Here is a 21,036-nt window from a genome sequence, read left to right on the forward strand (position 1 = left end):
CCACGATGGCAAATGTTGGAAGCCTGCAGCTGCTAGTGGTGACCACGCGGGACGCGGGGTGCTACAATCGGTTTGCCAGATGCTGGAACCACACCGACCGTTTGCTGCAACCGGGGCAGCCCAGAGCTGGAACCGGCATGAGTAATTGCTACCTGCCATGCGATGTGCTTGAACCGGACGCACCCTCACTGTCGGTGACAATTTTTTTTTTTGGAACTAGTGTATATTTTTGCTGGAACTACTTTTTTTTTGCTACAATCACACACCGGGAGTTTTTCTCGCTGACTTTGTTTTGCTGGAACCGACTTTAATTTTTGCTGAACTTAATAATTATTTGCTTCAACCAACAAACGAAGGATTTTTGTTACTTTCAGTTTTTTTTTGCTTGCCACAACGGTGCAAGTCGACGACTCGCGGCGAGCCGGTGGCGGTGATGCTACTGATGCTGCAACCGTCGTCATCATGCGCTGGAACCGGCCGGTGTCGGAGTTGCAACCATGGTGACCATGGCGAGCGCTACTCTGTTTTCTGCTACAACTGGCGATCCTGCGAGCCAACTGGCGACAGGAGGAGGTGGGTTGCTGGTGAGCATGGGGCAAGGATGAATGGGGCGGCGCAGACGGCCGGCGGGTGGGGCGAGCGCGGTGTTGCGAGTGGCCGGCGATCGCTGACGGCATAGCTTCGGAGGGTAGGAGATTTTTTTTTTACTTGTTGAGTCTAGACGAAGAAGAGGCAATCGAACTACGTCGGTTGCTTTGATCCAACGCACGCGCGGAGACTGGCGCCTAGTGGTGGAATTGCGTACGTAATAGAGTTGATCAAATTAATCAGCAGACAGCAATATGGTTGGTCTTGACTCCGAGTCGGAGTGTGGGTTCGAGTCCAGGACTGCCCGCAGTCCGTACCCTAGACAAATCAACGTTTTCCCAATGTGTATATATGTCAACTCGTTGTATCTCCACCTCCCTGCCTAAACTTGTTACTTGCCTCCTGGCGATCCAATCTGCGTGCACCGGCACGGACGCCATGGCAGCTTCCACCGGAAAGAAAGAGGCCGCCTGGCCTGCCACCATGGCGCGGTACGAGCGGCTGGAGAAGCTGGGAGCGGGCATCAACGGGGAAGTGTTCAAGGCGTGGGACACCCAGGACAACCTGATCGTCGCCGTCAAGCGGCTCAGCGGGAGCGGTGACGACGGCTTCATTATCTCCGGCCTACCGGAGGTCATGCGGGAGGCCATGTGCCTGGGCGCGTGCCGCGGCATCCCCTCGATCGTGCAGCACCGCGCAACCTGCGTTGCCGCATGCCAACGCGATTCCTTCATCGTGATGGACTACGTCGGACGCCTCAACCTACGCGGCTACATGCAGCGCCGGGTTCGTCTTCGTCGGCCGTTCTCCGAGGACGAGGTGCGCCGGATCATGAAGCAGCTCGTGGAAGGGTTGAAGGCCGTGCACGGCGTGGACGTCCTGCACCTCGACATCAAGCCAGAGAACGTGCTCCTCGACGACGGCACCGTAGACAGGAAGCAGAAGCCCAAGAAGGGGGCCGTGGAAGCCGATGTTCGCGGCGAGGTCAAGGACGACCGCATAGTCTACAAGATCGGTGGTTTCGGGATGTCCACGAAAGGGCGGGGCAAGAGGCAGCCGGAGGTGATTATTCTGACGCCGTACAGCGCGCCGGAGCTCCTGCTGCACTCGCGCGAGTACGACGATCGCGTGGACACGTGGGGGCTGGGATGCATAATGGCCGACCTCCTCTCGGGCACCGGCGCCTCCATGTTCGACGGCGAGTCGGACATAGAGATGATGGCTAAAGTGTTTGGCATCGTCGGCACGGAGGGGATCAAGGAGTGGTCTGGATACTCGGAGCTAGCGGCAGACCGGAAATCGAAGCTGCCGGGTAAGGGGAGCGTCAACCGCCTTCGGGACAAGTTTCCCAGTCGCAAGTTGTCGTCGGCCGGGTTCGAGGTGCTCAGCGGGCTGCTGGAGAGCAACCCGGAGAAGCGGCTTACCGCAGCGGAGGCGCTTAAGAAGCCTTGGTTCGGCAAACAACGACGTGGCTTTGCCGGTTTCTTCAAGTCGTGTGTGGGAGGAGTCTTACCGGAGACATAGAATTTACATGCTTTGTCTTTTAGCGTGTTCTCCTAAATGTTTGTATATTTCAGAGATACCCTAGTGTATCATTGCTTAAGTGTTGCATTAAAAAGATGTTTCATTTAATTGGCTTATAATATACCTATATCAGCATTGCAGCCTGGAACAGCCCCCGCGTTGTCCCATCGGGGCGACACGGGCGGAGCCCCAAATCGCCGCCGCATTGCTCCCACCTTCCCTCCCTTCCCCACCTCGCCGCCGCCTGTTAGCCCCGCCGGGCAAAGTCTTGGCGTGGGTAGGCGGCGGCGGGACGCCCCACAGCCTCCTCTCCTCCCCATCTCCCTCATCTCTCTCCACGAGGTGCTTCGCTTCTGCCTAGATCTGGGCAGGATGGAGGTCGTGGATCCGAATGGGTTGCCGTGGCCACCATCTGCCGCTCCTAGGGTTCTTCTTACTCCAAAATGGTGTTCTGCGAGATGTCGACCCTCTTTGATCTGATCATTGACGAGTTCCGGAATACTCCGTCAGAAATCTTCATTGGATGCTTGATGCCTGTAGATTACTGGTCGAAATGGATTCAGTCGCGTACGCCCGAATTTCAGCCCGTATGGCTTCACGAAGGTGTGATGCGAAGCTTCGTTGTGTGTTGACATTATGGGACATATCGGTATTTCGATTTTCATGGTGAAGACAGTGGCGGAGAATGTCATGGTGGATGAGATCCGAGGCCTAATAATGGCGGATCGAGACTTTGAGGCGATGATGACTTCGCTTGGGGATTCGTGACTTGTAGCAGTGGCATCGACAAGTGAGGGCGGTAACACAGGTGAAATACAAAGTCTTAGCTTTCAGGGTGAAAACCTAAGGTTTGGCCTTAATTGGTTGTGCCTAGCAATGTTCTTGTTGAAGGCATTGTTTTGAGAGTGAGGATTTTCTTCAGGGTGAAAACCTAAGATCTATGATCAGGCGATGACGGCGTTTGTGCACTGTTTCCTTCTTGGAGGCGTCGCTTTTAAAGAATTTGGACTTTGGGTGTTGTCTTGGTTGTGGTTCGTGCTGCAGCTACAACGAATTGATCACTATAGCGAGATCTTTTATTTATTTTTTCTTTTTCTTTTTTGGTCTTTTGGCTGTGTGCATCTGTGATGTCTTTACGACATTTCATTGTTGTAGAGGTTGGGTGTAATTGGTATCTCTTTGATATTAATGTATTCTCTTTGTCGAAAAAAGCATTGCAGCCTGGTTGTGGGCCTTGTGGCATGTGTTCATGTTTTTCCACACATACACATATGATTAATATTTGAATTTAGAATTTAGTGATTATCATGAAAAATTATCAAACCATACAAAGGCAAACAATATGTTGAAATATATTTTGGGCTACATGAATCAATCATGAACATACATTACTTCACCCCAAACTTTACACAAACGTGCGCAACCACGTGATCCCGGTTATTAGAACATTTTTGTAGTATGCAGCAAACGCAGGCTTGCCACTACGAGCAAATACTGGTGGTAGACCAATTTATGTGCTTGTGGTCTCATTCAAATTGAGAATATGATGACCCTCGACCTCAACATCGATTGTGTATGTGCCCCCTTCTACTCCCTGTGTTCCTAAATACTCCTATAAGTCATTTTAGATATTCCAATACAAATTACATACGAAGCAAAATGAGTAAACATACGCTCTAAAATATGTCTATATACATTCGTATGTAGTTCCTATTGAATCTTTAAAAAGGCTTATATTAGAAACCGAGGGAGTAGTAAAGAATTCGAAAGAAGGGTAAAACCATGACTTAAACACCGATTGATGCACGCAGCCTACTATCCAATTATTTATTGTATATGCACTGCCAATTTAGACCGGTCACTGTCATCAATGTACTCCAAGGCATCTTTTCTAAGGTGTGTGCGACGTGATTCGTCCCTGTGGTGGATCGCCTCATGCACTCCTACGATTTTGCCTTCATTAAAGGGCAGTTCAGTCATGATGGGATCATGGTGCTTCTTGAGATTTCTCATGAGGTTAAGGTCAAACACCAACGGGGCATTTTCCTTAAGCTATATTTCTAGAAGGCCTACGACAACCTAGATTTGTCCTTTCTCCGCGTGGTGCTCGATCGAAGGGGGTTCGATGATCGTTGGTGCTCCAGGATCATGACGATCATCGGGAGGGGTAGCACCATTGTTAATATTAAGGAAATGATAAATCCTGAACATTCGGATTTTAAGCATGATAACCCGAACGTTTTAGCATGACAACCCGAACGTTTTTCATGGCAACTTTAGTTCATACGAGGTTGGCAAACATGGCAATTTTCTGTCAAAAAAACTATCTGGAACAAAGTTTTCATGTTTCAACAACTGAAGTTGCCACTTCGCATCAACTAAAGTTGCCATCAAATAATGTTCGGGATGACATGTTTAAAATCCGAATGTTCGAGATTTATTGGGGTCCTAAATTAAGAGAGAAGTGCATATTTCAACCCCGAACTCTTGCCCTAGTCTAATTTACAACCCCGAACTTCAATACCGTCTAAATTACAACCCCAAGTCTCAAAACCGGTCAGGATTCAACCCTCCCCTCCCTGTTGACCGGTTTTGACCTGGGGTGACCAATTTTGACTAGTCAACGGGTCCAATCAGCATGCCACGTCATATTCTTTTTTCAAAATTTCAAGAAAAAGTAAATAAAAATCTACAAGATCATGAAAAAAATATGAAAAAGCAAAATTCCAAAAAAAATCACGAAAAAAGCTAGGGAAAATAGAATAGATGATTTTTTGGGTTTTTTCTGGAAATACTTTTTCAGGAATTTGAGGTTTTGTTTTTTTGGAAATTCTTCTTTTATTTTCCCTATTTTTTGAAAATTGGATTTCTTATTCCTTTTCCTGGATTTTCTTTGATTTTACAGATTGTTTCCTTGGAAATTTTGCATTTTTGGCTGATGTGGCATGCTGACTGGAGCTGTTGACTGATCAAAACCGGTCAACCAGGTCAACGGAGAGGGGAGGGTTGAATCCTAGCCGGTTTTGAGAGTTGGGGGTTGTAATTTAGACGGTATTGGAGTTCGGGGTTGTAAATTAGATTAGGGCAAAAGTTCAGGGTTGAAATATGCACTTCTCTTTAATATTAATGGGTACGTGGGTCTCTATTTTAGATCTTCATGCAAGATGAGGCAGGGGGATTCCATCTCCCACATCCTCTTTAACCTTGTGGTTGACGTCCTGACAGCTATCTTGAGAAGTCTAATATAGCCGGGCACATCTCTGGCCACCTCCGGTATGCGGACGGCACCATGATCATGAAAGAGGGGCAGAACTGGACATCATCAATCTTAAGTTCCTTCTCGTCTACTTTTGGAGATGTCGGTGCTCAAGATCAACTTTGATATGAGTGAGGTTGTGGTCTTGTGGTATATGTGTAAGGAGCAATAGTGGATTGCAGACAACTTTAATAACAAGTGTGTCTGCTTTCTATATCACCTACCTGGGGATGCTGATTTCTGATCCTCGAAGCTTGATTTGTGACTTTGTTCTCTTACGGGGTGGGGGTTAATGCGAATGATGGGCCATGGTGATATGAGATGATAGGTTCATCTCATAGGGGAGCAAGACTGTGCTTATCGACTCCTGCATGTCTAGTCTCCCCATGTTTATGATGGTGCTATATATTCTACCGAGAGGCGTGCATGGCTCCATTGATCAAGATCCATCAGGCTTCTTCTGGCAGACAACCAATGGGCAACATAAATACCATAGATGAAGTGGGCGAATATATGTTTCTGGAAGGACCGGGGTGGACTGTGCATTCTCGCATCCAGACGCATGAATGTCACCCATATGTTGAGGTGGGTGTGGCATATCATGTGTGTGTGTGTGTGTGGGGGGGGGGGGGGCTCTAGTTGCAGCTCATGAAAGCAAAAGATCTCCAAGGCATCCCGCTTCTAGCCTATGATTGCAGCTCATGAAAGCAAAAGATCTCCAAGGCATCCCGCTTCTAGCCTATGATTGTAGGGAGGGATCCTAATTCTGGAAGTTGCTCTAGTCTTTAAGCACGAGATTCGCCTTGGTACTAGATTCTCCATAGGGAATGGAGAAGGTACCCTTATCTGGTTTGACCTATGGCTTGGTCGGTTCATTCTGCGTGTCGAGTTTCTAGCACTATTTGCGATATGCTAGGATCCAATGCTCTTAGTATGTTATTCCGACGTACATTTGGCCCCGAGGAAACTGTAATACGGATTAAGCTTTGGGCCTTCCTTTTCCGAACCCTGTCGGGGTCCCCGGATGCGGTGCCCTGGCACCTGACGCCCTCGGGTATTTTCTCGGTCGGTTCGGCATATCGTGCAGTATGTCGTGCCCTGACCCTAGCATGAACCACATGCTTGTTGAAAGCACCACTCCAGCCAAAGATCGGGATCTTCGTATGGCAGCTCCTCCATGACCGCCTTCCTAAGGGGACCGAGGTCGCGAAGCGGCAGGGACCCGACCATTGTGTATGCCCGTTTGTGTGGTTCCACAGCCCAAGACACATATTCTATTTTCCTGCTCCTGCCCACTTCCTGTGGTGCTTTGCTTGTGAGGCCCTGGGCCTGAGTGGCAGGCTCTAGACCTAGGCAAGTTCCTGGAAGCGCAAGCGAGTCTTACTGGCACGACAGGTGCCTCTTCTTGTTTGTATTTGCGGCGATGGCCTGAATCATATGGACTACGCATAACAAGATAGTGAGTAAGCGGATCTTTCTACGGCGTGCTACTGACTTGATGTTTAAAATCATGGTCTTCTTACAACATCGGCACTCGCTCTGTAGACAGCAGGACCCGGACCGGTTTTGGCGGCATGATTGACGATCTTTTACTGGCGGCCCGCCATATAGCTTCGCCACCTAGCCGTTGGTTGTTGGCTCTACGGAATTTGTAGCTCCCCTATTTAGGCATGTTTGTGCTATTGCTCAAGCGACCTTATATATTTTTTCTTACACTGCATGAATGCTGTGTTTGCTTTATTTCAAGATTTAGAGTTGTTCTGGCCGTGCTAATAATACTCTACAGGTACGTGTGTTAATGGTCGGCCGCGATCGACCGCTGTATTTCTGCAGGTGCAAGCGGTTATAGTTTAACAGAGTTATGCACCATCTACCAAGTTAATTAGCCTCACCCGTCACGATCAATGAAGCCGATCGATTAACCGAGCCCTTAGTTTGTCTAGTGCCGAGTACTGTGCCACGTGTGTTGTGTGTCCCTAGTCCCACACAACCAGCGTTGCATCTTTTCGTCCGAATCAAGCACATTGAGAGGGACGTGCAACTGACCGACCTCCCGAATGTCTCCTCGCTGCAACCTAATTTCGGATACGGTCGACATTCGACAGAGATGATATGTAGATATAGAGGGGGTGCATCGAGAAACCCAGTAAGGAATGACGTGCAGATCGATGCGGCAAGCATCGTCTTCCTTCCAGGAACTGCATGCATGCATGCGCCGGCCGCTAGCTAATCTCAATGTTTTCCAAGCTGTCATCGTTCTTATATAGCTTCTGCAACCTTATCGTCGGCCAAAAATGCAGTGCATACACGCATGCCGGCATGCGTGGTGAGAATATGAGATGCGTCTGAATCACTACTACACATGCATTAGTAAAGCTAGCTTGCCGAAATAAGGTGGTGCATACGCCGTGTTCGCCAAAGTAACTAATCTCGATCGATCTATCTGCAGTGCACTTTGTACTGGTAGTTGCGTGCGTCGCCCATCGAGCGTGTGTGTGTATTTATACCATGCCTCATCTTGCTTCACAGCAGAGGCAGTGCAGCAGTCGCACGCGCTAGCTCCTTGTGTCGAGAATGTTTCCTCCTGCTGGTGGTGTTGGTGCTGGAGCTGGAGCTGGCGCGTGGCAGCTGCAGCAAGGGATGGGCGTGCGCGCGGTGGCGGCGGCGGACGTCGTCCTCGGCCTGGCCACGGCCGCCTTCGCGCTCTACGCCGTCGCCCTCAACCCGGCAGATTCCCTGACGCAGGTACGAATGATCGATCAAAATCGTCTTATCTTTTCATTTCTTATCGGCCGGGCGAGATGATCTCGAGCACTGATGGGCTGGCTGGTCCGTGTATGTATAGACTGATACCGCGCTGAGGTCCGCGAACTGCGGCGCCACGCCGCAGCAGGAGCTGGGCACGCGCTTCGAGGGGCTGGTCGTGCTCCTCACCGCGGCGGCGCAGGCGGCCACGGCCGGGGCGGCCTGGGTGATCGCGACGGCGTTCGGCCGCGGGATGGCCCGGCTCCTCGCTATCTTCGCGCACGCTCTCGGTGGCTTCAACGCCTACGCCCTCTACTACGTCGTCCGCGGGGTGGCCGCCGTCACCTTGGGCCTCTGCATGGGCAACGCCGACCGCGTCATACTCGTCCTCTACCACGCCATCTTCCTCGTGACCCAGGCCGTGCTGCTCGTTGTCGGTTTCGTCGCCGTCCTCTGCGGAGTGTGAGCTTCATCAGCAAGCTGGCTGCTGCGTGCTCTCTCTTCGACTGCACCTCTCGGTAGTCGTTACCTTCGCTCTCGCATGCATGCATCCTCTTCGGTTCTCAATAACCCCATCGTGGTTTAATAATAAATAAACAATAATTAGTGTGCTGTCAGTGGACCCAGCGTATCTGTATGTAGTTAAGATCGCGCTGGACAATTCCCTCAAAAAAAAAAAAAGATCGCGCTGGACAAGATGTGGAGATTAACTGTTTTACCATTGCGTTGTTATATATGGTGGTTGTTAGAATGCCCGGCGGCACTATGAGAGGCATGATAGAGAAGACCGTTTGAGAGGAGATGACCGACTTGACGAGAGTTGTGCGTCTGATAGCGTGGTGTTTTGCACATCCCAAGTGGTTAATTTTCTGGCCGCCTTGATGAGCAAACCGAAGACGATATCATTTGAAAGCACGTGAACGATGAGATATACACGGCGAACACTACCTATAAAGCTCAATTTCTCGGCCTGGCCCTGCCCCCATGGACCGCATGGTCTGGAAGCCTTGGGCCCCTCCAAAGGTTAAATTCTTTGCTTGGTTGGCTCTGCAGGATAGGATTTCGACTGCTGATCGCTTGGAGAAACGTGGTTGGCCAAACTGTGGCCCATGCCCGCTATGCAAAAGGGGACAAGAAACGGGAATACACCTCTTTGTCAAGTGTCGCTATACGCTTAGACTCTGGAGATCAATCATTGAGAAGCTTGGGCTCGCGCACATGGACACCTTGGAATAACAGTTAGATGAAATCGTTATTGAGTGGTGGCAGAAAAGAACCGACGGCAGCAACCCTCACCGCCACGCAATGGCTTCCCTCGTCATGCTCGTTTCCTGGACCATTTGGAATGAGAGAAATGCCCGAGTATTCCGTCGGAAAAGTGCGCCACCGCCAGTACTCTTAACCAACCTTTTAGAAGACGCTAAACTTTGGGTTACTGCCGGCGCAAGGAAACTAGGGAACATCATATTATAGGAGTAATTGTCATGCCGCGATTTGTGAGTGTGTTGTAAAACTCTAAACTCTATTCTCTCTTATTTAATTGAAGAGGCAAAATTTTTGCCTTTGTTTCAAAAAAATATACGGTGATTGTTTCTGTGTGCAATCTTATGATCTACTTGTACTACTGATTTTTCACCTTCAGTTCATTGCACCGGTTCTGTTTGCTCAACGATTATACGGGCATGACTGGCAGGCAGCACGGGATCTTCCCGTCTCGCCATGCATCGGCGCCAACGACTTGTTCATTTTTTTAGTTGCATCGTTGTTCAGAGTCATCTTGCCATCTTCATTTTGTAGACCTGCCCAGGATAAGAGGAAAGAGCACATAACACATACAACCTCCAGGGGAGATCTCACCACATGATTATAAAAAGTAATTTTGTTCCTAGTAGTCCACAAAATCCACCGGAGAGCAGCAAAGCCCACCACATGGAACTTATCACCAAAAGGAAAGGAAAAAAAAAGGCATGAAACGGCACACGCTTGCCACGGGGAATTATTTTTTTGAAACGGAGGCAAAAGATTTGCCTCATATATTAAATAAGAAGGAGAAAGAGTTTGTTACAACACACAACCAAGAATCGGCATGACAATTATTCTCGCAACAAAAAAGACCCTAATTTCTTTGCCCCGGCCTTGACCCAAAGGTTTGTCTGATCGATGATGGTGTTCAGTAGGATTTGCGGAGGTGCACTCTTATGCCTAAACACCTTTGCGTTACGCTCATTCCAGATAACCCACGAAACCAGCATAGTAATTGATGCCTTCACTTTTCGGTCGCTGGTGCCCACGGTGCACGTGCTTGCCCACCACTCGTGGACAGAGTCGAACATGTGCCAAGTGGAAGTGTCCAAGTCGTAGATGTGAAGATTCTGAATCACCATGTTCCAAAGGCGGAGAGTGAAGCGACACCGAAAGAAAAGGTGGGGACCGCATTCCTGAACCCCCTGCACAAGGGACAAGGGCCACAGTTTGGCCAACCTCGCCTCTCCAATCTATCGGCAGTCCATATCCTATCCTGAAGCGCGAGCCAAGCGAAGAACTTGACTTTCGGAGGGCCCAAATCTTCCAAACCATTTGGTCCAAGGGGGAGAGGACCAAGCCCAAAAATTGCACCCTATAGGCGGAGGCAGCAGAGTAGTGCCCAGAACTCGTGTGCTTCCATAGAATATCGTCCTCAACAAGCTCGTCCAGATGCACCTCTTGCAGCAACGTCCAGAGGGTGAAGAATTGCGAGACAAGCTCGACGGAAACCGAAGTGGGTGGCCTGATTTTGATAATCCACGCATTCTCCTTGAGGGCCTCCCGAACCTTCCAGCACTTTCGGGAGGAGGCCTCGAAAATGAGTGGAGCAATGTCTTTGGGCCTACGACCAAGGAGCCAAGGGCTGTCCCAAAAAGGTGTCTTTGCACCATTCCCGACCGTGATGGTTGTACAGGCATAGAAAAAGCTGAGGTCGCCCTCGTCACATGGGTTCCCGCCCCCAACCCACAACTTCGTGGGTTCTTTCCACTCGTACCACGGCCACCGCAATCTCAAGGCCCGCGCAAACTTGTTGGTGTTGAGGACCCCAAGCCCACCAAAAGCAAGCGGCCTGCTCACAATGTCCCAGTTGACCTTGCACTTTGCTCCCGTGGTTTTATCCGACCCGGACCAAAGGAAGGCCCGCTCAAGCTTGTCGATGGTTTGCAGGATGGTGGGTTGAATGACAAGCGACGTGATGAAGTAGATCACCTGGGAAGCGAGCACCGACTTGACAAGCGCAGTACGGCCAATGGTGGTAATGTTTTGACCCTCATATGTTGTCAATCTGCTCGCGACCTTATCCACGAGAAATTGAAGATCAGCAAGCTTGAGCTTCCACACAGAGAGCGGCAGACCCAAATAGCGGAGTGGGAAGGAGGCCCTAATAGCCGGAAGACCGCGGGTAATATGGTCCAAGTCGAGGTTGCCGCACCTGATGGGGACCACCGAGCTCTTATGGAAGTTAGTGCACATGCCGGTGACATCCCCAAAGCCCCTCAGAATGGCCGCAAGGTTGTCCACATCCCTCTTGATCGGCGCGACGAACATAGCCGCATCATCTGCGTAGATAGAGGTTCGCACCATTACCCCTCTCCCACGGATCTTATGCAAGATGCCCTTCCTCGTTGCCACGTCCAGGATTTGCTTCAGAGGGTCAATGGCGATGACCAAAAAGGAGGGGGAGATGGGGTCTCCTTGCCGTAGACCCTTGCCATGCTTGATGGGAGAACCAGCCACCCCATTCAAGAGAACCCTCGAAGATGAGGAACAGAGGAGAGCCGCAATCCACTCACGAAATTTTCTAGGGAAGCCTCGTCTCCGCAGTAGATCAAGCAAATACTCCCACTTAACCGAGTCAAAGGCCTTTCGAATGTCAAGCTTGAAGAGGAGAGAGGGGGTCCTGCTCTTATGCAGCCGACGCGCAAGGTTTCTAACATACATGAAGTTGTCGTGGATGCTCCGTGTTTTGATGAAAGCACTTTGGCGTTAGAGACGAGGGCGGACATGTGCGGGCCAAGCCTGATAGAGAGCACCTTCGCGATGATCTTCGCGACCGCATGGATGAGGCTAATGGGCCTAAAGTCGACGATGCTCTCCGCCCCATCTTTCTTGGGAAGCAACACAATATTCGCAGAGTTGAGCCAGTGCAGGTTTGCCGTGTGTAAGGAGTCAAAGCGTTGGATCACCCTCATGAGGTCGTGCTTGATGATGCCCCAGCACTTCTTGAAGAAGAGATCGGTGAAGCCATCCGGCCCCGGCGCCTTGTCAGTAGGCATGCTATTTATCGCCTCGAGGACCTCCTCCTCAGAGAAGGGTGAATCAAGCTCGTGTAGGTCATGCGACTCCAGATTGAGCTCCTCCCAATTGAAGTCCTTCGTGCTTCTGTTTCCTCTTTTCATAACTTGCGAGAAGTGGTCATGGATTATTTTCTCTTTGGCCTCGTGCTCAATCACCCACCCTTGATCATTCATGATGCAATGAATGTGGTTTTTTCGCCTTCGCGCGTTGACCCGACGGTGAAAGAATTTGGTGTTGGCATCTCCTTCTTTGATGTTAGAGATTCTAGCACACTGCTTTTTGCGTGCTTTTTCAAGCACGACCAAGCTTATGACCCTTCTCTTAAGGCGGGCCCGAAGATCACACTCCGTGGGGGAGAGAAGCCTTCCCTCCTGAGCAATGTCGAGGCGTAAGATAACCAAGAGGGCGGCATGGAGGTGGACCTTAGCCTTAGAGAAGAGGCCCCTGCTCCACTCTGTGAGGCGCAGCGCCGTTTTCTTAAGCTTGTGAAACAGAAGGATGTACGGGTCTGTGTGCTCAACAGGCTCGGCCCATGCCTTTTGGACCACCTCACTGAAACCGGACATAGAAGCCCAAAAGTTCTCGAATTTGAAGGTCCTGGGCCTCCTTGGACCTTTATCCTCGGCAAGCAAGAGTGGGCAATGGTCAGAGAGGGACGAAGAAAGCGCATGGAGCACGTGATCATTGAAGGTTGTGTCCCACTCCGCATTGCAAAAGAAGGAGTCGAGCTTGCATAAGGTGGGATTTGATCTCTCGTTGCTCCATGTGAACCTCCTGTTCTGAAGGTGGATTTCTTTGACCTCACAGCTATGGAGCGATGCGCGGAACCGATTGATACGGCTGCAGTTCACATTCCTCTTGTTCTTATCCCGAGCCCGGTAAATCTGATTGGAGTCCCCAGAGGCGAGCCAAGCCATCCCCGCGGGTGGTTTCTGGGTAGCGAGCTCATCAAAGAAAGCATCTTTGAGCGAGTGGTCGGTGGGGCCATAGACGGTAGTAATTTTGAAGGTCACACCCGAGTCTCTGACACGAACCATGGCCGAAAGGCAGTAGGTAGCCACGGTGATATTAGTCATCTCCACCAAGAGGTCGTCCCAGAGAAGAAGGATCCCTCCCCTGGTGTCATTAGCCGGCCGCTGCGCGAAGCTACGCAGCCTGTGGCCCCCCAAAAATGCCGCCGTGTATTGATCAATAGCGTGAAGCTTCGTCTCATGTAGACACACCACTTGATAGGAGGAGGAAGCAATGGTGGCATTAACGGTGGACCGCCTGTCCGGGCAATTCAGTCCCCTAATGTTCCAGCTCAAGAAGTTAACTGGTTGTACTTGCATTAGTAACCCACAGCAGCCCTTGAGCACAGCCACACATCACAGATTAGGACAACCGTAGGATGCAGATGAAATGAACTAGTGGCAGGCTGCTAGTATAAAGTGGCAACATCCAGAGCAAATGGGTGAGAAAGCACCCATGTAGTCCTGAGACACGGCGTTGAACTAGCACGCCAGCAACTAACTACCCCTGGTAATATAAGTAGGTGCACTAACATGGCAAACAACAGTCCCAGGTTTTTTGAGCAGCAACTCAAATTGCTGCCTGCTGCAGCACGGCTTCCTCGTCTCTCTCCAAGTCCAGGGCGCCTCCACCTCCATGCGCCAGGAGCGCGTCTTCGACAGCAGCAGCTTCAGCATCATCGAGCTTGAACAACCCCCTCATGGCGGCGAGCACCTCCGGCGACAACTGCTCCTTGAAGCGATCCGCAAATGCGTCTAGAACCGCCATAGTCACGTCCTCTCCATTCTTAACAATGCCGAGGGAGCGACAGGCAAGGATCTCTGCCACACGAGCTACGGGCGCACCCTTGGGGCGGCCTGCCGCCCTCGTCTTGTGCAGCGAGAAGGCGCCATCAACAGCAAAGATGGTGAGTCCAGCCATCGTCTTCCGACGTGCCGCAAGAGCTCGTGGAGGAGTTGGGGTCGGAGTAGGTGTTGGCAGAATGGCGTCCTGGCGGTCTTCGAAAAGCGGTGTGAGGCATTGCAGGCCAACCACATCGGACGCATCAGCCCGACGGCGCCGTACATGAGAGGGGGTGCGGCGCACTGGCCCGTTGGACAGCAGCGGACGCATCAGTCAGTCCCCTAACGTTCCAGCTCAAGAAGTTAACTGGTTGTGCTTGCATTAGTAACCCACATCAGCCCTTGAGCACAACCACACATCACAGATTAGGACAACCATAGGATGCAGATGAAATGAACTAGTGGTAGACTGCCAGTATAAAGTGGCAACATCCAGAGCAAATGGGTGAGCAAGCACCCATTTAGTCCTGAGACACGGCGTTGAACTAGCACGCCAGCAACTAACTACCCCTGGTAATATAAGTAGGTGCACTAACATGGCAAACAACAGTCCCAGGAATTTGGACAACAAGAAGTTCCAAGACAATGTTGAAAATTACTACCACTGTAAACTTTTATGACGTTTTAGCAGACCAAACATAGTGACCTAAAACGTTCTATAAAAGTATACATAGGGAGTAAGTGTTAAACACTTAGCTGTTTCTATTTGATCACAGAAGGAACACAAAGAAGAACAATGTGAATTTCTTTTACTCGTGTTAAATCTAGTTAGAACACCATCTTAAAGTAGTCGCTAGAGAAAATTTTAGATTTTCAGAGAAAAAATAGCTTTCCAGATCCCTTGGTTGTGATCCCCGTCAACATCCTCTTCCAAGCAAAAATTGCCATTCTTATACGAGGACCAAGACACAATGTCCATATTAGGAGACATTTGGAAAGATTAGCAACATGAACATATTACCATGCACAACAAAGTCAAATTGAAGCCAGGTCGCGGTGCGCTCCTGCGACGCCTGCGGCGACGCGTCCCCGGCTGCGGTGCTGCCCTCCGCCGCGCCCCTCGCCGGCCCCGTCGACCCCCCTCCCCCCTCGCCTCCCTCCCCGTCGCCGGGAGTCGTCCGTCCTGCTGCCCCCTCGCCTGCTCCCGCGGCCGCCCCTGCTTCCGGTAGGCCGATTGCGCGGACGACGCGTCGTTCCCTCCCTCGCTCGTTGCTCCCCATCGCGCCAGCCAACCCGGCCGAGCCGGTGGCTCAGCCCCCCACGAGAGGGGTTCTGCCGCCGGCTCGCAGCAGGCGCGGTCGCCGCAGCTGCCCTCGAGCCAGTCTCGGGCACCGGGGACGCAAGGCCGCTGCTTGCGGGATGGGAGCGGTCGCCGTCGCCGTGCCCTCTCATGGGGTGTGGCCGGCCACTCGGACCGTGGCTCCGCCCGCTCTTCCTGGCACCGTCCACCGTTGGCTCGGCTGGAGCTTGCTCCGGCGCGGCCGCCGTCGAGGCGTGCCCCGGTCCCCATGGCTCCGGTGGCCCGTGCTTCCCCCTTTTGGCCTTTCATCGCCTCGTTCGGCTCCTCTTCCCTCCGCGTCCGTGTTTCCCTCCCCATGCACCGCCCCGCGTCGGTCTCCGCCGGCGGCGTGTCGCTGGTGCAAGCTACTGCAGCGGCGCACGCCGTTGGGGGGGAAACCCTACGGCTCGGCCGCCCCCGTCGCTTGCTGGGCCTTGATTTGTCCAACCCGGGCCTCTTGGGCCGTGGCCCGGCCCTCCTGGCGGCCGCGCCTGCTGGGCCTCATCTGCCCCACCTGGGCCTGTCCGCGCAGGCTGGGACGCCCCGGTGCCCTAGGCCCAGGTCCTCGTCTGGATCGATCTGGTTCCCTCGCGGTTATCCGATCGCTCCCCTCCCTCCCCCCGCCGCCACTCTCGCGACCTCCCCTCGACCGCATTCTCCTCCTCCCCCGCTCCCATCCCCGCCGCCCCTCGTTGCGGGCCCGTCCTCGCTCCCCCTCCCGCCGCTGCTATCGGCCGTGCGCAACTGGCATGACGGTGAGCCGCATCCGAAGCGGGGGCAGGATGACCGCCGCAAGCCCCGTCGTCCATCGCCGGATTCTCTGCACCATGAGGAAGAGCTCCGCCGGGATCTGCGGGAGCTCCGCGACGGTCGGCGAGATGACCGCCGCTCGCCGACCCGAAGGGATGTCCACTGCCGGTCGCGGTCTCCCCGTGCCGCCGCGTCGGGTGACTGGCGGTCCCGCCGCCGTTCGCCTTCCCCCCGCATCGTCGCGGCCGCTCCCCGTCCCCTCCGCGCTCGTCGATCCCCGCTGCTTCCTGTCCCCAGGTTTCGGCTTCTTCCACGGCACCGCGCAAGTACGTTCCGCCCCACGCCGCGTCATCCTCGGTGCCGGCTCCCTCGGCCGCCCGGGTTCCGGCCCGTCCCGCGGTCGTCCGGGCCCGGCCAAGAAGAAGAAACGGCGCGGGCAGGGGCGGGGCGCCCCCGCCTCACTTCCCCGGTGGCTCCGGGCTCTGCCCCACCGCCGGGCCCGGTCTCCAACCTTCCTCGTCCCCCGTGCTTCAATTGCGGGGTGGCGGGGCACTCGCAAGTCAACTGCGTCAACCCTTAGTGCTGCTACATTTGCCAGGACCCTGGCCATCCTGCCCTGCTTTGTCCTGCTCGCCCGGTGACGTCGGAGCTCATGATGTATGGACACGGGATTGTGGGGCTGGGCTTCTTTCACCTCGAGGTCCCCGATCTCCCCCCATCCACCCCTCCCTTCAGGCGATCGTTACTGTGGTTGATGGGGTGGCCTCCCCGGAGATGATTGAGGCCGAGCTCAACCACCTCTATCGTTGCCAGTGGGACTGGCTGGCTACCCCTACTGTTGGTCACATCTTCAACGTGGTCTTCCCCGACTCCGTCAGCTATGGGTACGCCACGCGCAGTGGCCGGATCACCCTCGCCCTCAACTAGCTTGTCGTCGACATCACCGAGCCGATCCTCGACGCCCCTGTGGTGGCTGTGCTGGATACCGCCTGGCTCCTTGTGGGTGGTCCCCCCGACATCGCCCGGTCAGAGCTCGTTATCCGCCAGATGTCCAGGATCTTGGGCAAGGTGGTGGTGGTGGATGAGCTCTCCCTCCGTAAGGAGGAGGAGGTCCGGGTCAAGGTCAAGTGCTTAGACTCCTCCAAGCTCCATGTCACCGTCCGTGTCTTCTTCAACGACCAGGGCTACGACCTTCGCATCGCCCCCGAGCCTCCCAACCACATCGGTCACCCTCGCTTCTTCGACGATGGCCCTCCTGGCGGCAACCCGGGGGCCGGTGGAGACTACCACGGCTGCCACCACCCTCGCCCCTGCCGGTCGGAGGATGGGGAGGGCTCGGACGACTCGCCCTCTCGGTCGGCGTCCCGCTCACCTTCTCCTCCGGCCGATGGTGGCCACGGGCGCCAGGTCGCGTTGGTTCTCCCTCCCCTGGCTTCCCACACCCCGGGGGCCGAGTCCCCTACTGTCAGCGACGCCTCTAGTGTGGGCTTGGTCGTCTGCCCTGCATCCTCCCCACGCTCCCCCGTCTTCACTGCTCCAGGCGGGCCGGGTCTTGACCTGGCTATCCTCCCTACGGGATCGGTGACCCTGGATCCACCTCCGCCGCTCGCTGGGGGCGCCGAGGCCCCCTCCCCCGCCTCCTCCCCCGTTGCCGCTCCGTCGGCTCCCCTGCCGTCTCCGGCCGCGGCCCCGGTGGCGCTCGTCGTGAAGGAAATACGCCCTAGAGGCAATAATAAAGTTATTATTTATTTCCTTATATCATGATAAATGTTTATTATTCATGCTAGAATTGTATTAACCGGAAACATAATACTTGTGTGAATACATAGACAAACAAAGTGTCACTACTATGCCTCTACTTGACTAGCTCGTTAATCGAAGATGGTTATGTTTCCTAACCATAAACAAAAGAGTTGTTATTTGATTAACGGGATCACATCATTAGGAGAATGATGTGATTGACATGACCCATTCCAGTAGCTTAGCACCCGATCGTTTAATATGTTGCTATTGCTTTCTTCATGACTTATACATGTTCCTATGACTATGAGATTATGCAACTCCCGTTTGCCGGAGGAACACTTTGTGTGCTACCAAACGTCACAACGTAACTGGGTGATTATAAAGGAGCTCTACAGGTGTCTCCAAAGGTACATGTTGGGTTGGCGTATTTTGAGATTAGGATTTGTCACTCCGATTGTCGGAGAGGTATCTCTGGGCCCTCTCGGTAATGCACATCACTTAAGCCTTGCAAGCATTGCAACTAATGAGTTAGTTGCGGGATGATGTATCACGGAACGAGTAAAGAGACTTGCCAGTAACGAGATTGAACTAGGTATTGGATACCGACGATCGAATCTCGGGCAAGTAACATACCGATGACAAAGGGAATAACGTATGTTGTTATGCGGTCTGACCGATAAAGATCTTCGTAGAATATGTAGGAGCCAATATGGGCATCCAGGTCCCGCTATTGGTTATTGACCGGATACGTGTCTCGGTCATGTCTACATTGTTCTCGAACCCGTAGGGTCCGCACGCTTAAGGTTTCGATGACAGTTATATTATGAGTTTATGAGTTTTGATGTACCGAAGGAGTTCGGAGTCCTGGATGAGATCGGGGACATAATGAAGTGTCTCGAAATGGTCGAGACGTAAAGATCGATATATTGGACGACTATATTCGGACATCGGAAAGGTTCCGAGTGATTCGGGTATTTTTCGGAGTACCGGGTAGTTACGGGAGAAGCAATGGGCCTTGATGGGCTTTATGTTGGAAATATGCCCTAGAGGCAATAATAAATTGATTATTATTATATTTCCTTGTTCATGATAATCGTTTATTGTCCATGCTAGAATTGTATTGATAGGAAACTCAGATACATGTGTGGATACATAGACAACACCATGTCCCTAGTAAGCCTCTAGTAGACTAGCTCGTTGATCAATAGATGGTTACGCTTTCCTGACCATGGACATTTGATGTCGTTGATAACGGGATCACATCATTAGGAGAATGATGTGATGGACAAGACCCAATCCTAAGCATAGCACTAGATCGTGTAGTTCGTATGCTAAAGCTTTTCTAATGTCAAGTATCATTTCCTTAGACCATGAGATTGTGCAACTCCCGGATACTGTAGGAATGCTTTGGGTGTGCCAAACGTCACAACATAACTGGGTGGCTATAAAGGTACATTACAGGTATCTCCGAAAGTGTCTGTTGGGTTGGCACGAATCGAGACTGGGATTTGTCACTCCGTGTAAACGGAGAGGTATCTCTGGGCCCACTCGGTAGGACATCATCATAATGTGCACAATGTGATCAAGGAGTTGATCACGGGATGATGTGTTACGAAACGAGTAAAGAGACTTGCCGGTAACGAGATTGAATAAGGTATCGGGATACCGACGATCGAATCTCGGGCAAGTATCGTACCGCTAGACAAAGGGAATTGTATACGGGATTGATTAAGTCCTTGACATCGTGGTTCATCCGATGAGATCATCGTGGAACATGTGGGAGCCAACATGGGTATCCAGATCCCGCTGTTGGTTATTGACCGGAGAGTCATCTCGGTCATGTCTGCATGTCTCCCGAACCCGTAGGGTCTACACACTTAAGGTTCGGTGACACTAGGGTTATAGAGATATTAGTATGCGGTAACCCGAAAGTTGTTCGGAGTCCCGGATGAGATCCCGGATGTCACGAGGAGTTCCGAAATGGTCCGGAGGTAAAGAATTATATATAGGAAGTGCTATTTCGGCCATCGGGACAAGTTTCGGGGTCACCGGTATTGTACCGGGACCATCGGAAGGGTCCCGGGGGTCCACCGGGTGGGGCCACCTGTCCCGGGGGCCACATGGGCTGTAGGGGGTGCGCCTTGGCCTACATGGGCCAAGGGCACCATCCCCTAGAGGCCCATGCACCAAAGGGACAAGAGGAGGGGAGAGTCCTAAAGGGGGAAGGCACCACCGAGGTGCCTTGGGGAGGATGGACTCCTCCCCCCCTTGGCCGCACCCTTCCTTGGAGGAAGGGGCAAGGCTGCACCCTCCCCCTCTCCCTTGGCCCTATATATAGTGGGGGGGGAGTGAGGGCAAATATACCTAAGCCCTGGCGCCTCCCTCTCCCTCCCATGACACATCTCCCTCCTCCCGCAGCGCTTGGCGAAGCCCTGTTGGAATCCCGCTACTTCCACCACCACGCCGTCGTGCTGCTGGATCTCCATCAACCTCTCCTCCCCCCTTGCTGGATCAAGAAGGAGGAGACGTCGCTCCTCCGTACGTGTGTTGAACGCGGAGGTGCCGTCCGTTGGGCGCTAGGATCATCGGTGATTTGGATCACGACGAGTACGACTCCATCAACCCCGTTCTCTTGAACGCTTCCGCGCGCGATCTACAAGGGTATGTAGATCCACTCCTCCCTCGTTGCTAGACGACTCCATAGATAGATCTTGGTGACACGTAGGAAAATTTTGAATTTCTGCTACGTTCCCCAACAGTGGCATCATGAGCTAGGTCTATGCGTAGAAACTATGCACGAGTAGAACACAAAGTAGTTGTGGGTGTCGATATTGTCAATTATCTTGCCGTTACTAGTCTTATCTTGATTCGGCGGCATCGTGGGATGAAGCGGCCCGGACCGACCTTACACGTACTCTTACGTGAGACTGGTTCCACCGACTGACATTCACTAGTTGCATAAGGTGGCTAGCGGG

General features: G+C 52.6%; 2 protein-coding genes across 2 annotated transcripts; both read left to right on the forward strand.

The window, feature by feature from the left end:
• The first annotated feature begins 981 nt into the window (after window positions 1-981).
• LOC123151899 (putative cyclin-dependent kinase F-2) lies at window positions 982-2,917 on the forward strand. Its single transcript, XM_044571531.1, has one exon. The coding sequence runs from the start codon at window positions 1,027-1,029 to the stop codon at window positions 2,110-2,112; it is 1,086 nt and encodes a 361-aa protein (XP_044427466.1). The 5' UTR covers window positions 982-1,026; the 3' UTR covers window positions 2,113-2,917.
• A 4,965-nt stretch (window positions 2,918-7,882) lies between these two features.
• LOC123151857 (uncharacterized) lies at window positions 7,883-8,725 on the forward strand. The gene is made up of 2 exons (XM_044571501.1): window positions 7,883-8,113; window positions 8,214-8,725. The coding sequence occupies exons 1-2, from the start codon at window positions 7,943-7,945 to the stop codon at window positions 8,577-8,579; spliced, it is 537 nt and encodes a 178-aa protein (XP_044427436.1). The 5' UTR covers window positions 7,883-7,942; the 3' UTR covers window positions 8,580-8,725.
• The last annotated feature ends 12,311 nt before the right edge of the window (window positions 8,726-21,036 follow it).

This window comes from Triticum aestivum, chromosome 7A, assembly GCF_018294505.1.
Source record: "Triticum aestivum cultivar Chinese Spring chromosome 7A, IWGSC CS RefSeq v2.1, whole genome shotgun sequence".
Taxonomy (NCBI): Eukaryota; Viridiplantae; Streptophyta; class Magnoliopsida; order Poales; family Poaceae; genus Triticum; species Triticum aestivum.

Coding starts and splice junctions, on each gene's coding strand:
- LOC123151899 (XM_044571531.1), top strand. CDS start 1,027: ATGGCAGCTTCCACCGGAAAGAAAGAGGCCGCCTGGCCTGCCACCATG.
- LOC123151857 (XM_044571501.1), top strand. CDS start 7,943: ATGTTTCCTCCTGCTGGTGGTGTTGGTGCTGGAGCTGGAGCTGGCGCG. Junction 8,114..8,213: donor CGGCAGATTCCCTGACGCAG/GTACGAATGATC, acceptor GTGTATGTATAG/ACTGATACCGCGCTGAGGTC.